General features: G+C 45.9%; 1 protein-coding gene across 1 annotated transcript in view; it reads right to left on the reverse strand.

The window, feature by feature from the left end:
* The window catches only part of LOC147032907 (RNA-binding motif, single-stranded-interacting protein 3-like), a 192,516-nt gene extending 186,457 nt beyond the window's left edge, over positions 1 to 6,059 (reverse strand). The window contains exon 1 of the mRNA XM_085870933.1: positions 5,694 to 6,059. Within this exon, the coding sequence (XP_085727059.1) occupies positions 5,694 to 5,738 (45 nt within the window). The 5' untranslated portion in view covers positions 5,739 to 6,059. The remainder of the gene's footprint in view (positions 1 to 5,693) is intronic.
* Between the last annotated feature and the right edge of the window lie 9,500 nt (positions 6,060 to 15,559).

Here is a 15,559-nt window from a genome sequence, read left to right on the forward strand (position 1 = left end):
ACAAAGACCTGTCCCAGAAAGGATAACTTAAGTGACAATGTGTTCGAGTGCAGTGAGTGTTCTGGAGTGAACAAAAAAATATATATTTTTTTTTAACTAATTCTGAATTGCCATACAAAAGTAATTGTATTTCAACTTTTTTTTAATTTTTGGGCACAATCTAAATCCCTATCATGTGAGAAAAATATAAATATTTAAAAGGAAAGCCCAGATGTATGCGCACTCGCCTCTGAGCTATCTAGCCTAGGTCGAAGATGGACTCAGCTACAAATCTGCAAGCATTAGTTGGCGGACATTAAAGATCCCATGGTGTTTTTTTGCAAAGAGTGGGTGATTTATCGCACACACCATGGCAAAATTCCAAACTCATGTCAAACATCATGGCTGGCCAGCCAGTTCATGAAAGACTTGGGCCAAAAATGTTCCCTGGCTGACCCCACAACGTGGAAATACTTGGAGCGTTAAAGAAGTCGTAGTTAGTAGTAGCGGTCGATTACAAGTATCCGTTAATCCAATTTTGTAATGACCTTTTGTGCTCCCGAGATCAGAAAAGCTATATAACAATGCGAAGTATCAGGGAGGAATGCGAATAGTTTGAATGATTCCCACTTTTCAGGTGCACAGTTTGCGAAATTAATAACTTGCATCAGTAAACCATTCTCACATATGACACGAGGGATGCACGATGTCAGTCAGCACGAGTTGAATCCACTGGTAAAGTCCTGGTCGAACCCAATTTTTACCTTTTGGGAAATTGCACTGCGTCCTCACGGGATTGAATGCTTCTTCTTCCTCATTGGAATGCATCACGTGCGATAGTCTCAGAATAACTTGGCTAGACTTAGTCGCTCTTGTGCTTGCCCTTCCCTCTCTGTCGGTCTGTATGCCACAATCGGCTCTTTATTTGTTCAGCTCTTCCCTGAACCTACACATTTGTATAAATAATTAAAAGCGGCAAATCTATGGAGACTTTCATTGTCAACCATCAGACAATCAATTAATGATGTTATACAAGGCAATTAAACACATCTAAATTGAGGAAGCCACCGTCAATGCTCCCTGGTATTTCATTTTCAGTCGAAAGCACTTTTTACAAGATCATAAAAACGAAAAGAAAGTACTATTTTCAGTGACATTGCAATCAGCAAAAGACAAGATGTCCCTTTATGAATCATAACCCACTACAAAGTGCGAGACCAAAGCCAAATTGGCACACACGTCTGCGTATAACTGGTCGTGACCTCCAGCGTACGATAGATTGTCTTTGTCAGGCCATTGAGCTTCTGCCTTGCATTCAAAGCTTTACCCACCCGTCGAAATACCGGCCATCCGTCCCGCAAATTGGCCAAACCAGAGATGCCACAGCGAGCGGTACTGCAGTCAAGTTGAAAAGACAAAAGTCGAGGAATAAAATGACAAATCAAGACTGTGTGTAAGATTTACTTCACCTGTCCAGTGAAATGTGTTATTCTTTTCTTTTTTTTTTTCTGCCACGGGGAAAAAGGTTGCTCAGTTTCAGAATTTTGAGTTCATTAGCACCAAAGCCAATTACATCACACCTCGTTCATCACTCGCCAAAACTAAACTGTATCCGAACTCTCAAGCACATTCAGGGTGAGATTATTAACATTTAAAGCAACTTAGCCTCGGTTGACATACAAAGATGCCAGTTATATTTCAATCCTCCTTCCTGAAATAAGGGACTAGGTTACAATAATTTGATATTTTAGCAAATAGTAAACATTGACTTTCTGATTTTAAAAGAGCTGCTTTAGATTTTAGCAATCAGAGCCTGGAGGGGACCATTCCATCATGATGGTTTCAAACATTTTGGCTTCGTTTCCTCGAGATGAGGCAAATAAACCTCTTAAACAACATTGATCTCTGCTTGTGTCTATCTCTGCCTCCAGGAGAGTTAAATGCTGCCAATACTGCCCCCATGGCAAGGATTACACCGGGAAAAATCGCAGATTCGTCGGACAACATCCGTAAATGAAAACAAATAAATGAAAAACAAAACATAACTGCAGGTGAACGACCAGAGACAATGGAGAAGCACACTAATTGTGCGTGCCGACGTACATCGAAGCTGATACACAGGGAAAAAAAAAATCACAGAACCGTCGGACAACATCCGTAAATAAAAATATAAATTAATGAAAATAAATAAATGAAAAATCAAATGCAGGTGAGCGATCCGAGACAATGGGGAAAACGTAGTTCGTTATTGCTTACAATGTGTAAGCACACTCCGTGAGTAAAGAATAAACTTCACATTAAATGACAGTAGAAAACAACAAGGAGTAAGATTTTTCGAGCTGATCAGGAAATTCGAGGAAAAACTAAGCAATTGTGGCAGATTGGCATCCAGGGAATGGAATAACAGGGTTTGAATTCAATATTGTTCATTTAGCAGTCGTAAGCAATTGAACATTTCAGTAATATATGATTACAGCTCCGACAGTCAGTCATAGTTGGAACTCAAAAGCTAATTTGCAAATAATTATCTTCCCTTCGAATCCAGACCTTTGCATGATAATCATAAAGCAAGAGTTGTAATATATATGAGTCTCAATAAGCAATGCGTCTCAATCCATCCGTGGAAGTAGCAACTCGGGTTATCTTTTCTGAACTATATTTTATAGCAAAGATAAAATCTGCTGTGCAGCTTTGCATCAAATACTGTACACACTCAGCAAGTGGAGGGAAACAGCAAAAAGGAAATGACCAAGGTGAGAATTGCAGACCGTACACAATTGGCTTTTTTGTTGTTAAGCACAACATGAGAGATGTTTCGGTGATCGTGAATGGCAGGTGTGCAATGAGTAAAGGTTGCTTCGACAATTGCTGCGGCATTTAGCAGACAGGTATTGTGAGTGTCAATGCAGGTAGACACTAAGGAACTTTTACGTGGGATGAGACCATTTGGCTCATCTCGTATTAGATATAGAAATAAACTGTGCTACAACGCTATATTCACTCAATGTATCAGTTTATCGACTTAAATCCACTAGGTGGTGAGGGTGGGGGTGGGGATGGAGAGGAGTGGGCATGACAACAGAGGAGAAGGTATATATTGACATATATATTTATTATTTATTCTTCTTGTTCGTTAATGGCAACAATTATTCCCACGTTCTTGTGGGGTTGCCCGGTAGAAATTTTAGGCCCAAGTCTTTCATGAACCAGCTGGCCATAACTGATGTCAACGAATTAGGGCAGGGATTTAGAATCTGTTCATGGTGCCGGCAATAGCTCGCCTACTCTTCGTGAAGGACACCGTGGGATCTTTAACGTCCACCAATGAATGCTAACAGACAGGATGCCCAGTTTAACGTCCATCCGAGGGACGGCACACAAAATGATGAATCACCCACCCTGCCTGTGGCACACCAGGATGGAAGTTTATAGTTGGGTCAGGTTTTGTACTTCAAGGTCATCCCGCCAGTATATATCCATATATATTTAAAATAAAAAAATGATTTTGTGGTGGGGGGGAAGGGGTGCAGACATCTTAAAGCTGAGTGTCTTATCTACTGTAACAAGCTTTACATTTCCCAGAATACTTAGAGATGCATCATCTCCTTGACATGTGAGCTGAATTTAACACCATTGACAGAAACAAACTTTTACTCCAAATCATGGTGCACAGACGTAGCACTAGGGAAAAGGTACTCGTTCTTTTCTGGATATGGGAGAGACAATTTGATTTCCTTCTCAGTGTCACAGTAAATCTTGAGAATGTGGGCACTGCGGAACAATTGTACATATTTTGCTGCCGTGTGCAAACAGGGCAGATGCCAGCAGTGTGCTGTGAATCTTCCTGACGTATGACGTTCTCCCGTCAATGGCTCTGTTTATTATGTCTCCAGTTACTTGCATTAGCAACCGGGTCGTATCTATTTAAGACCAGACCAAACTACCAAGACTTGGAGCAGACATATGCAACATGTGCTCCTCCTCTACCTTCTCGAACTAACATCAACTTCTGAAAATGAACAAGTTCCTTTTACAAGGAACGTCGACGCACAGGAGGAGGCTATTCGGCCCATCAAGCCTGTGCAATGGTTGCCAACCTATGATTGCTCCATCCTTGTTAAATTCCAAATGTCAAGCAAGGAGGCAGCATGTGCCATTTATAAAGCTTTTGGTAAGACTTTGAACCACCGACTTCCCAGACTCAGAGCGGACGTTCCAATAATTAAGACCTCCAAGACCGTTTCTTAAATTCTTTTTGTTGCATAAAGCAGAGAAATATAAATAAAACGAAGAAATGTGAAAGTGTCAAAATTACATTAATTAGGTCTCCGTAACCAAGAGTTGTGATGTTTTGAAGCATTTTGAACTGAAAAAAAAACAAACAAAACAAAATCAGGGTCAAATTTGCAAAGGCACCGAGCGAATCCCATTTCAAACAGTCGGGTCGAGCTGTGAAGATGCCCCATGGAGGTTAACTCTCAAATTATAATACACCGAGCAGTTACCGGTGGGTTTAATCAAAGTAATTTGGGCTTATTACCTTCCAATCTTGGCCCCAACCCATCAGCAACTCCATTGTTCGTTGGTGGTCCGAAGAAGTTGTGGGGGGGGAGTCGGTGGGGGTTAACAGGAACCTGAGTCAATGTAGCCCCATGCCAAATGGGAATGTAAATCGAGCCAATTCCATGAAATTCCAGTACACACAAAAATTGGATGTCGAATGCCGGGGGGGGGGCTGCACTACAAACTACATGGCTTAGTGCAGTGTGGTTAACTGTTTAATTGAAAGAATACGTGAGTTTCGACTGAAGAGGACACCCTGTCCGCAAATAAAAAGAGGTCGTACGACCTCGAGGGGGCTTCATTGGCAGCACTTCTGTCCGCACGTCGACGAGGTGGCTTGAAGGCATCGGGTGACTCACATCAACCAGCAACATTGAAGATCAGAGAAAAGTTTGTGCGAATAATTGAAACAATGTTTTGTTGTTCAGGGAAGGTATGCAATATTATTTGACAGAGAAAGAATTATTTATTTATTTTCATTTTTTTCCCCCCAACTAGATGTTCACAAATACGTGACGTTTCTGAAACTTTCCGGACGTGTCCGACAAGATGGTGTGTCCGGCTATGTGACGTCCAGCTTGGGTTCGAATTCCTACCCAACTACAGTATAAACTGTGTGGTTGGTGCTTCTTCGCGGGCGAGACGTAGCATCGGATTGCCCTTTAAAGCCGGGTGTCCTGTCTGCCACTATTAGTCGGTGGACGTTAAAGATCCAGATGTGGTGGCTGTGATGATGATTGGGCGAGCTGTCGCTGTGACCCCTTGGAACAAATTCCAAATTCCTGACAAAATCAGCTCCGGTCTAACGTCAAGCCTGGCCAGCCGGTTCGTGAGAGACTTGGGTCAAAACATTTTTTTCCCTGGCTGAACCCACAAGGTGAGATTCACTACTACAACTACTACTACTACTACTACTACTACTACTACTACTACTACTACTACTACTACTACTACTACTAGAAAATGTGACAGGTATGTAAAATAAATAATGTTATCAGCTGCATATGAATGATGACAACAGGAGTTTGTATAAACTCTTAACACGTCAACATCAAGTGGTCGAAGGAGTCCCGGAGAGGGCTCTCCCACTGCGTCCTTTGCGCAGGGATAAAGCGCAGGAATGCCGGGATCACCGCCCAGGAGATGCTCACCTGTTTGAGAGAGGGCGTGCGCGAGGTTCCGTGGGGGAAAATCATATCCCCTGCTGAAGAAAAAAAAAAAACAGAAATCCGGCTCCCAGGCACGTCTCGGGACGAACGTCACTCCTCGGGTGTCGGGAGCGCGAATCCCGACGGCAATCCCGCGGGAAAAGGAACGCGCGCGGCGAACTCGGCGGAATCCCCCGATGCGCTCGTCTCGTCGAGCCGCCCGCCGTAAGGTGGACCCGAGCGATCGCCTCCCTGAGGTAATCTTTATCCCTGTCCGTGCAGCCGTGGAGACGAGAACTCGACAGCAACAGTTGGAACAACTTTTTAATTGCGCGGCGACTCAACGAATGCAAGTAGAAAGGAGGAACCCACCGGGGGAGGATGCCCCGCCCCCTCGGGCGTCAACCATTACGCAGACAGGGGATGCGAGCGGACGCGGAGGTGCTGTCGTCGGGGAGGATAACTTCAACGATGAGTAATTAAGCCGGTTTTTTATTTATTTTTTTCTTTTTCATACAAATAATTTCTCCGCATACGTCGCTAATCCCGTTCGCACGTGGTACGCTCCAGCGAAGTGTTTTACGGTAGAAGTGCAATATTAAAAGTAGCGATCGCACCCCTCGGCTGCGCGAATGGTACGGTCCGGCCGCATAGTTGGGATGCTGCGAGCCACATGACGTTATCTCACAAACAAGGCCTCGCTTATTTCGCGAAATATTTATTCTTCCATCAGCGCATCGACTCCTCTCTCTCTCTCTCTCTCTGTGGTGTCTCGGTGAGAACTGCGCACACGAAACGAGAGAAGAAACTCAGAATGAAGCAGAGAGTAAAGTTATTAAATTAATTTCTGACTAGTTTTAATTGTTTACGCAAACTCTCGGTCGACACGGCAGTGATGGAGACTTGTGGGAATGTTGGCGCCGTGCCCGGTCCGTGCGCCGTGCCGATTGGTTATTAAAAAGGGATGAATGTCGTCGTCGTCGAACTTGCCGTCGGGGACTTGAGTTCAACTTTCGGCATTGATGACGTCACGGCTGAGGTGCTGACGTCACGGCTGAGGTGCTGCCGCTGTGCACTCGGAGAGCCCCGTCACGTCGACCCAGCAGCAGGTCCCGACCCTGCTGCAGTTCCGACCCTGCTGTAGTTCCGATCTTGCTGCAGTTCCGACTCAGCTGTAGTTCCGACCCTGCTGCAGTTCTGACCCTGCTGCAGGTCCCGACCCTGCTGCAGGTCCCGACCCTGCTGTAGTTCCCGATCCTGCTGTAGGTTCCGACCCTGCTGTAGTTCTGACCCTGCTGCAGGTCCCGACCCTGCTGCAGTTCTGACCCTGCTGCAGGTCCCGACCCTGCTGTAGTTCCCGATCCTGCTGTAGGTTCCGACCCTGCTGCAGTTCTGACCCTGCTGCAGGTCCCGACCCTGCTGTAGTTCCGACCCTGCTGTAGGTTCCGACCCTGCTGTAGTTCCCGACCCTGCTGTAGTTCCCGACCCTGCTGCAGTTCCGACCCTGCTGCAGTTCTGACCCTGCTGCAGGTCCCGACCCTGCTGTAGTTCCGACCCTGCTGTAGTTCCGACCCTGCTGCAGTTCCCGACCCTGCTGCAGTTCCCGACCCTGCTGTAGTTCCCGACCCTGCTGTAGTTCCCGACCCTGCTGCAGTTCCGACCCTGCTGCAGTTCTGACCCTGCTGCAGGTCCCGACCCTGCTGTAGTTCCGACCCTGCTGTAGTTCCGACCCTGCTGCAGTTCCCGGCCCTGCTGCAGTTCCCGACCCTGCTGTAGTTCCCGACCCTGCTGCAGTTCCCGACCCTGCTGTAGGTTCCGACCCTGCTGTAGTTCCCGACCCTGCTGTAGTTCCCGACCCTGCTGCAGTTCCGACCCTGCTGTAGTTCTGACCCTGCCGCAGGTCCCGACCCTGCTGTAGTTCCGACCCTGCTGTAGTTCAGACCCTGCTGCAGTTCCCGACCCTGCTGCAGTTCCCGACCCTGCTGTAGTTCCCGACCCTGCTGCAGTTCCCGACCCTGCTGTAGGTTCCGACCCTGCTGTAGTTCCCGACCCTGCTGTAGTTCCCGACCCTGCTGCAGTTCCGACCCTGCTGCAGTTCTGACCCTGCCGCAGGTCCCGACCCTGCTGTAGTTCCGACCCTGCTGTAGTTCCGACCCTGCTGCAGTTCCCGACCCTGCTGCAGTTCCCGACCCTGCTGTAGTTCCCGACCCTGCTGCAGTTCCCGACCCTGCTGCAGTTCCCGACCCTGCTGTAGTTCCCGACCCTGCTGCAGTTCCCGACCCTGCTGTAGGTTCCGACCCTGCTGTAGTTCCCGACCCTGCTGTAGTTCCCGACCCTGCTGCAGTTCCGACCCTGCTGTAGTTCCGACCCTGCTGTAGTTCCCGACCCTGCTGTAGTTCCCGACCCTGCTGTAGTTCCCGACCCTGCTGTAGTTCCCGACCCTGCTGCAGTTCCCGACCCTGCTGCAGTTCCGACCCTGCTGTAGTTCCGACCCTGCTGTAGTTCCCGACCCTGCTGCAGTTCCCGACCCTGCTGCAGTTCCCGACCCTGCTGTAGTTCCCGACCCTGCTGTAGTTCCCGACCCTGCTGTAGTTCCCGACCCTGCTGTAGTTCCCGACCCTGCTGCAGGTTCCGACCCTGCTGCAGTTCCGACCCTGCTGCAGTTCCCGACCCTGCTGCAGGTCCCGACCCTGCTGCAGGTCCCGACCCGGTACCATCGCCGTGAGGGATTTGTCTTTGGAGCCGGCGCTTCGTTTGGCGCCCACTGGACCACGAACGATCTTCTGGCAGGATGGCCAAGACTAAGAGCTTCACCCGTGAGTTGTCTCGCCTTGGTTGGAATCCCGACCGAGCTATAAAAACTGTCATCCCGGTGTTTCGCAGGTAGGGTGATTCATCAATGTGTGTGCCGTCCCTCGGATGGACGCCAAACCGGAGGACACACCTTCCGGCACTGGCTCTATCTATGCGGATGTTAAAGATCCCCCAATGTGTCATTTGCGAAGAGGTGAGCTATCGCCGGCATTCTGAATAAATTGCAAATTCATTTGCATGAACCCAAACTGACTGCTGGGAAAGCAATAGCAAAACCGCCCAAAGTTAACCGAACCCTTTCCCTTTAGCTCTTTTGGCAGCAATGGTGATGACGATCATGATGACGATCATGATGATGATCTTGATGATGATCATGATGATGACGAACTTCATCCCCATGAGGTATCTATGCTGCTCATGCACCGGCACCCCCTTGTGACCTGCAGGTTTCACATTCAGTAACCCAGACTGTGGGAGCAAAGGCGAAAATATTAATAATTCTGCATTGAATTAACATTCATTCACAACAACATTCAATACTTGGTATATTTTAATTATTTTCTTCTTATTAAAAGTTGATAAAGTAACCTACACAACTTTTGTCTTGTCTTTTTCATCACCCTGTGCCCCCCCCCCCTAAATCTATCATATGTGGAAATAAAAGTTTTTCAAAGTCTCGGAAGTTTGGCAAGAGCATCAATTCGCACGTCCATGTTTGTTTGTGGGTGGTGCTGTCGTGCAGGGAACATCTGGAGCACGAAGACCTATATATCAGTGTCAGGAGCCATTAATAAAGCACATGCAGGGCCGAACTCCCTCCTGGTGCGAATTATTGGTGCCACGGCAGACAACCGGGAAAATAAACACAGGGCAGATGGACCCAGCCACTGCAAGGGCTTTCATGTAGACCAGACGAGTGTGATGGTAGGCGCAAGATTATGAAAGTGTGTGATCAGGATGGGTTCCCCACACCCCCCTCATTATTCCCTCACTAATACCTCCGCATTTTAAACTCGCAGGGGCCACTAATGAGGTTCACTGAGATATTTAATGGGGTTGGGGGTGAGGGCATTGGAGGAGTGAGGTGGCTTTCAAGTGTCAGACATGAACGAATTGGAACCATAATCGTTGCGCCGGCAGCAGAACCAGACCTTATCTCGAAAACCGCTTTGCTGATAAAGAGGAAAAGCCGGAAAGGCTACATAAATGACCCAATTAGTGTTCGGGACACTTTCCCAGCACTTGGAAAGTTTCAGAAACCCTGAGCAAACAAGTTGGAATGTAAAGGATTATTGTCCAGGGGAAGGAGGTGGCTTGACCAAGTACTACTATGGAGCATGCGACACTGTCTGTGTCAGCAGTTTTGAGTCGGGTTTCTTCTTGCTTGCTTTCTCTCTCTCTTCCCTCTTCTCCCACCCCCCAAAAATCAATCACATCCCAGTTTTCATGTGGAAACCTTCAGACCCAGGGAACTATCAGTGGAGTATTTGCAATGGATTGCAGGCTGGAGTAGCTGGGGCGTAGATTTTTATTTATTTTTTTTGCTTTGTATACACAGCAGTATCTGAGCGACGCTTAGTTCAGACTGCCAAGTATGATGTATTTCTTCCTGGCTCAGATTCGAAAACGCAAGTTGTAAAGGCGTACACACTTTGATAACTATGGATTGTCTTGAAGATTAGTATTCACTTATATAACTGTAGATAAGTTATTACCTTTGAAGTCTTGCAATTGTTCGTTCCTGATTAGTTTTGCAATCATAAAAACCATATGGAACACGTAGAGTCTCTTTCGTGACAAAATGTCAAATACAGCCGGCGAAACTATGTCACTTTGACACCAGCATGGGTTATCCATTGCCAAGAAGGAAGGAGAGGAAGATCTATATGCAGCCGAAGAAACTTTCCAAATTATCAAAGTTTCACAAGTCGCCTTTAAAACATGCAAAACGCTCCGAGGGTGTCAGCTTGCTATTTCACATCTATTTTCAGTTGGCAGCTGATTACGTCAAAGCACGAAAATGAAGTTCTTCTAGGCGTGTTTATTGTCAACTGGAGGTCACAGCTACCATGTTTATATCATGCACGGGGCAAGGTAACGTCTAAATATGATCTGAGACTCGAAATGCCAATTTTTAGAAGAAAAAAACCAAAACATTGGCAATTTTCATGTTACATTATTATGTACGAGACAAGATGGAATTAGTCCATTCCCGCATTTTTGTATATTTTTTTATTGAAGAAAAAAATTGCACTTCCCGCTTAAAGTCAGGATGCATCGAGGTTCCAGTTCCACTTCTTCTACTTCCTCAATCCAGGAAAGATGGACGTTTAGAATGGGCACCCTCATGATTAAGTGAACAGAAATGTTTGTTCCAAGGAAATCCATTTTAATCATTCGAAGACAGCACGAAGCGCTACATTAAAGCTCATGCTCCTGCTTCTTCTTCTCATGGCGGACGGACGGACACGTCTCCTTTCATAGGTTTTTCCAGGCAATTTTCATAGTTATTTCACATTTGAACATTTCAGATTCGCACATTTTCACACCTGCTGGACAAATTAACGTGGCAATTTCTAATTTGAAGCATTCAATTTCATTTATGGGCAGCAGTGAATTAAGTTTTGCCAGTCAACATCGCATTTCCCTCATTCAATTTCGAAATTTTAAACACAAATTCCTATTCTCACCATTCAATCTCAAACCAGATGTTATCCAGTGACATCAGACTCGACGTGGCTTTTTCGTTGTTTTTATTTACGAGCAATCTATTTCATGTTTGGTGAATTGAAAATGTTGATTTTGCTTCATGTTCAATTTCATTTTACAACCGAAAATGTTGCCACTGGAACCCTCAAATATCGTGGATTACAACCAATCGCCGGCAACCTATTGTGTTCCGATTCCGTTGTCATGGGATTTCATTTCGACCAATCGCGGTTTTTGAGCTGAGATGGGTCATCGTTTGTGTCCCGTGCGTGAAAGGGTACCCCCCCCCCCCCCATTACAAGTCTTCTGGTGTTTCTCACGCTCCGTTTTTAATGGTGTCCAAACATAAAGTGAAAGTTAGTTGTGCCAAAAGGCAGATAAATGTTATGAAGTTGGGCGAAAATATTGAGTTGTTGGATCAGTTGGCTCAAGGTAAAAATGCGGCATCTGTGAGCCACCATTACAGGGTCAATAAAATTGTACGTAGAACCTTCCCAATTGTTCTCTTCCTCATTCCCAAATCTTAATTTTCTTTCAAACCTCATTCCCAAACTTTCATTTTCGAACTCCATATTTGAACTTCATTCCCAAACCCTTATTTTCCGACAACCATACTCGAACTGCCATTCTCAAACACCCATTCCTTAAACCTTCGCCTTACGACACCCGTACTTGAACCCCCGTTCTCCAACACCCATTCTCAAACCCTTATTTATTCTTTTTGCTAATAAACCACGAGCGCCGATTGGCACTGCCAATCCCGGCAGGGTTATACTACTTGCATGATGCCTTACCTGTCGACGACCGAACCAATTAAGGTTATCGTGCCCTCAGGGTACATCCGGATTACTGCCGAGTGATACAGTGAGTGCATGCTGGTTAACGAGAGCAAATTTGGTGGGGCAAAACTTCCTAGATAATCTAATGTGCGGACCATGCTGGACCAATAAAGGAAATGACGAAACGGACTGGGTTCATTTATAACATAAACAATTCATTACAAGTGATGGTGAGGAAAGGTGATGTGGCACAATAAAAGGTTTTATTACAATATGTACAGCAAGGGAAAGTAAAGAATCGTGGGTGCGGCAAAAGGAAAATACAGTTATAATTTACAAAAGGAGACAGTGCAGAGCTAATCTGATCTGAACTTATGCAAACAATACAGGCACCATCAGACACACACCTGAGGAAGCTGGAGAGTTTAGAAAGAGGAGAAGAAATTGAGGTGTAAGTATCCTCTTGGAACCTGGCATGGTCGACGGACCAACACACCCCAATCACTTAGGAGGGGGGAGGAGGGAAGAAAACTGGGAGGGGAGAGGGGTGTCTATAGTGTATGAAATGGAGGTGCGAATTAGGTGCATGTGATGCAGTAGAGGATGTGTATCGCTTATTGTTGCTCATTTAGTTTCTGCGTCCGCAGTAGATGAGACAGTAGATGGGAGAGATCGATGTGTGAGGACAGCTTAAATGGGTGTGGAAGAGAGTCTATAAATGGTAATGAGTATTGGCCGCGGAACACAGCTGAGCGCTGATGACCCTGCAATGACCCCAGCTATGTCTCGGTAATGCCAATTGACTGCTCGCTCTGTCCTGCTTGGTCACTACTCGATCACCCTTGATGACTGTGACTCAATGACTGCGCTGTTCTCTGTTTTGCTGACTGCTTGATGACTTGCGCTGTTCTCTCGGCTCAGGCTTGGTGAGTGGCGTTCGCTCGAGCTTGGTGGGTGAGCTAGATCTAAACAGCTTCCTCTCGACTTTCTGTCACTATATTTATAGAGCCCGGGCGAAAGAGGAGCCAGAAAACGGATCAAAAGGCCCTGTAGGCATTCCCGAGCGTTCCCATTGGAGCGTAGACACCAACCTGAGGAGTAGCCCCGCCCCGCCAGACTCCGGAGCCCAAAATGGCTTCATTTTCTCCCCAGCCTGGCCACGCAACAGAACTCCGAGATTTACATTTGGCCTGGGTTTACGGGAGCGCTCGCCGGCCATGAACTTGCGCTGGGCTCCGTTGAAGCGTTGTTAATTAGCAGAGTGCCAAAGCTATCCAGACATCATCGAATGAGTACCAGCAATATTTTATGCTTTGAGTAATGTGCCAAAGTGTTCTGACTCGCAAGCATCTCGAAGAACGGTGGTGAGCGTCCAGGGAATTAACGGTCATTGCGTCAGCTGGAGTGAGGTGGGGAAAGCGCTGTGTGATGTGTGTGGCAAGGAAGTCGAGCATAGGTTACTCTGAGGATTTTTAGGAGGCATTGTGGTGATTATGGTGATGGTTGTAGCGTCGTGGTGAGCAAAGTGATGGTCCAAGGTGAGGCATCCATTGGTGAATGGCACGCAGTTCAAACCGGGAAATGGTGCACATATGCTAATGAGACTAGCGCTGCTCATTCCTGTCTTGTCTGGCATGCAGGCATGCATGAAGGAAATTGTGTGTGAGATAAAATAGATGAAAGAATAGCAAAGGGGGATTGAAGACCTAATTAAAAGCCCTACGCAACGCATATTGTCCCATTTACCCACGAGACATAATGAAACGGCTTCCAAAATGATTACTAATGATATTACTTTCTCAGGACCAGTGTATGTTGGGTGCCAATACCTTGGCGGAGTGTCGGCTTCGCATAGCCGCAACAATATTTTATACGTTTATTGCCTCCACTACCGAAGGTGAAGGAGGTTATGTTTTCACCCCATTCTGTCTGTTTGTCTGTCTGTCTGTCTGTGGTTGTGTACAGGATATCTCAAAAAGTTGTGGATGGATCCGATTAAATTTTGTGGACAGGTTTGGTGTGTGATATGAACGAACTGATTAGATTTTGGTGAAACTCCAGATCTGGATCCGACCACGAGAATACTTTAAGTGATTCTTCACCATTGAGATCGGGCCAAAAACGATACATAGCACGATATCTCAAAAAGCTCTCAACTGATTTGGATGAAACTTGATGGACATGTTGGGTGTGTGACAAGGAAGAATTTATTCCATTTTGCTGAGGATCTGGATCCGGATGTGATAATTTTTAAAGTGATTCATCACCATTGACAGATCGAGCCAAAAATGATACAGTACTATATCGCATGTTATTTAAAAAATGTATTGGGCCCGATATGTTATCGTGGATAAGGCATTGCGTGGCGGAGGTATGCGCTCCACCGAATGCCCTGCGAGTTTAACTTGTGATGGGTTTATTTCTTGCTGCCGCCTACCTTCCTCTATATTTTCTCAAAGACCAGGAACCAAACCTGCTTTTCCCATTGGCCCTTGGTTTTAACTATTGCGGTTTTAACTATTGCAGCATTTTCCACGAATGAAACTACCACAATATATTCTTCGTCTTCTTCTTCTTCTTCTTCTTCTTCTTCTTCTTCTTCTTCTTCTTCTTCTTCTTCTTCTTCTTCTTCTTCTTCTTCTTCTTCTTCTTCTTTCGGCTGCTCCCGTTAGGGGTTGCCACAGCGGATCATCGATATGATCCGCATAGTGATTTGGCACATGTTTTTTACACCGGATGCCCTTCCTGACACAACCCTGGTCGCCTCTTACGACACAGGGATTTGGTACACCTATTTTAACCGGGGTATATACCGGCCCAGTACACTGGTACCCATTTCGCCGACCTCCGAAGGATGACAGGCTGAGTCAACCCCCTGGTGTTATACGACTTGGTATATACATATATACACATACATATATATATATATATATATATATATATATATATATATATATATATATGTGTATATATATATATATATATATATATATATATATATATATACATACATATATATGTGTACATATACACACATATGCAGTGTATATATATATATATATATATATATATATATATATATATATATATATATATGTATATAAATATATATATATATATATATATATATATATATATATATATATATATATATATATATATATATATATATATATATACATACATATACATACATATATAGTGTTGCAAAATCGCGCCCGCCGGCGTGCGAATGGCCACGTAACTCGAATCACGGCACGTCGCCCACTGGACGGACAATTCTGTCGTGACCCTCTCGGACTAACGCCGGGAGCTAGTCACGGGTGGGCCTTTCGGCCTCACCACGATCGTGCCAATCGGCTCCCCGCGTGGGATAGGGTTGTTCGCCAAACTCGACCTACCTAAGTACCCACGCGGAGGGTAGACCGGGCGATCGCACCTCGCCGCAGGTCGACTCCGGACACGGGCCACTTAAGCGACCCATTCCGTACTATCGGGACAACCGAGCGGTGTTATCGTCGTCCTCGACGGTTCCAATTAATTATCGGGCATATTAAGCCCACTACC

This window comes from Eptatretus burgeri, chromosome 2 (assembly GCF_056783735.1).
Source record: "Eptatretus burgeri isolate ZD-2024b chromosome 2, Ebu_testis_v1, whole genome shotgun sequence".
In the NCBI taxonomy this organism is placed as follows: Eukaryota; Metazoa; Chordata; class Myxini; order Myxiniformes; family Myxinidae; genus Eptatretus; species Eptatretus burgeri.